This window comes from Myxine glutinosa, chromosome 3 (genome assembly GCF_964187855.1).
Source record: "Myxine glutinosa chromosome 3, kmMyxGlut1.1, whole genome shotgun sequence".
NCBI lineage: Eukaryota > Metazoa > Chordata > Myxini > Myxiniformes > Myxinidae > Myxine > Myxine glutinosa.
The window spans coordinates 101,052,300-101,054,981 of record NC_136263.1 but is presented as its reverse complement, the minus strand read 5'-3'; the positions used below and the strand labels follow the sequence as shown (position 1 = coordinate 101,054,981).

Below are 2,682 nucleotides of genomic sequence, written 5' to 3'. Positions count from 1 at the left end.
TGATATTTTATGGTTGGTGAATACCATCTGAGATATCAGAAAGGAGACTTGCTTGCTCTCACCATCTCCTCTGAAATACTTGAGGGCTGTTAGTGTGCTGTCCAAACAGTCTCATGGCGAGTTTTACACTGAGCGGTTTGCTATTGCCTACCCAGCAGGAATTCTCATGAAATTTGGTGCTGATGACATTCACCTAGTCCTTCCTAAAGACACCAGATCTAGTCCACCAGAAACCAATGCTGACAGACGTTTCCCTGGCCAAGTATCACATCTTTGTGCCATTACCTGAAACACCAGAACGACAGTTGATAGGCAGGTGGGCAATCAAACCCTGTGGAGAGCTCGTCAAGGGTGAATGTGCTACATCTGAGCTACCCTGTCAAGCTAACTTTCTGTCTATCCACCTAAATAAAGAATCGGCCGTGAAAATACTTCCCTTACTCAAAAGTCCAATTAACCTTGTTTTTCCGACTGCTAGTCATCTTATGCCACAGCGAACTTTAATTCCTGATTCGACATGCACTAAAATGTCTACGCAACACCGGCCCAGTTACTAACCCTAACCCCCCCAATCCATCATTCGCTCCCGCTGTGCTTTTGTGTCCAATTTGTCTATCATTTCGTCAAGTTGCACCGCCCCCGGCTCACCATCCTTTCCCTGCACTCTCTGCCTTTGCCTCGCTCACTTCCCGGCATCTGTCTGTCTATTCTTTTAGCTTGTGCGAAGGCAAGCAACCTGCTTTTTGCACCTGAAAGGATGTTTTTAATCATCTAGAAATGTAATTGCGACCCCCTTTTCCCGTTCCTGAACTATCGGTCTGCATGACCAGCACCCATTTATACCCTCCCTTCGTGACGAGTCTTGCTCACCTCTGCCTACGTGATGCCATGATGCCCGGAGGTGTGCTAGTGTCACGACAGATCATCACGGGCTGCTGCCTCGGTGCCCTCATTCTGGGAACACTTCTAGGAAACTCACTGGTGTGTGCCGCCGTGGGCAGATTTAGACATCTGCGCTCTAAGGTCACAAACCTCTTCGTCATCTCCCTGGCCGTGTCTGATCTTCTGGTGGCTCTTGTGGTGATGCCGTGGAAGGCTGTCGCCCAAGTCGCCGGCTTCTGGCCCTTCGGTGCGTTCTGCAGCTCCTGGGTCGCTTGCGATATTATGTGCTCCACAGCGTCGATCCTAAATTTGTGCATGATCAGCGTTGATCGCTATTGGGCAATCGCTAGTCCTTTCCGTTATGAGCGCAAGATGACCCGACGAGTGGCCTTCATTATGATCGGCATGGCCTGGACACTGGCGCTTTTCATCTCCTTTGTCCCGGTGCAGTTGGGCTGGCATAAGACGTCCGTTATCACTTGGCCCAACAGTTCCACAGCCCGGCACGTTCGGTACAGATGCGACTCGAGGCTGAACCCGTTATACGCCATCGTTTCGTCGCTCGTCAGCTTTTACATCCCAGTAGTCATTATGATTGTCACCTATACACACATCTACGTGATTGCCCAACAACAGATCCGACGCATCTCTTCGCTGGAACGCGCGGCGGAACATGCTCAAAACTTCCAAATGAATCCCGCTGATAACTCCTTGAAATCATCCTTCAAGAAGGAGACCAAGGTCCTGAAAACGCTCTCCGTCATCATGGGCGTTTTTGTTTGCTGCTGGCTGCCTTTTTTCGTGCTCAACTGCACGGTGCCATTCTGTAGCTCTGGTGGCGGGTTGCCATGCGTCAGCAGAACCACCTTCGAAGTGTTCGTGTGGTTCGGCTGGGCCAACTCGGCACTCAACCCCATAATCTACGCGTTCAATGCCGATTTCCGTCGGGCGTTCGCCTCCCTCCTCGGCTGCCGCAGGTGCTCATGCAAAAGCGCCATAAAGATCGAGGCCGTCGATGTAACCAAAGAACTTGCCTCGGTCCAGCCAGAGAGCATGTTCGATGGACGTGAGACCCCCAGGCGGGCGCACCTTCTGTTGCCCCACGTGGTGATGCTTGCGGATGAGGAAGATGGTATTGCGAGCCTTCTTATGGACGATTATTCAAGGACCTCTCCCCTAAACGGTGACTTGGTACCCCGAGAAGCCTCCGTCGCAGACTCCATGGAAGCATTATCCCTGGACAAGATGCTCCATTTACAAGAGGGCTGTATCTGTGAGAACTCGAAGGTTTGAAGTCACCACTTCTGGTGGCTTTATTTATACACATATTTAATGATTGGTGTTTTTATTTTTGTAAACTCTCTTGGACGTTTTACATAAGCTGCTTCCAGTGCTGTGTGTGTGTGGTGTAGCATCATGGAGCATCCTTTCTTTTGCAAGAGACAAAGTGTAGATGTGGGCTACTTCCCCTTAGGTTATGTCAAGGCCACATAATAATAATTATTATTATTAGTATTTTTATTATTATTATTATTACTAGTCGTGTATTTGATCTCTTTGTAAACATTTAGGAGAATGTTTTCTTTAACAAATGAATTTGACAATTGTCATGCGATATGCTTGAACAGAATGAATGAACCATGCAACAGAAACCGCGTCGTCTCGGCGCCGGCATGGCACTTATCTCTGCAATAAGCACTTATCTTTGTTCATTTCTCTGCAATAGAACAGGATGGAATAAATTTCAATGAAATAAAACAAATGAATGAATGAAAAAACCAGTTGGTAATAACAAATTGA

At 48.1% G+C, this 2,682-nt stretch overlaps 1 protein-coding gene across 1 annotated transcript; it reads left to right on the top strand.

Annotated features, from left to right (window-relative positions):
- The first annotated feature begins 1,083 nt into the window (after positions 1-1,083).
- On the top strand, positions 1,084-2,175 carry LOC137424191 (D(1B) dopamine receptor). The gene has a single exon (XM_068111653.2). It carries the CDS (start codon positions 1,084-1,086, stop codon positions 2,173-2,175), a length of 1,092 nt encoding a protein of 363 aa, XP_067967754.2.
- Positions 2,176-2,682: the final 507 nt, after the last annotated feature.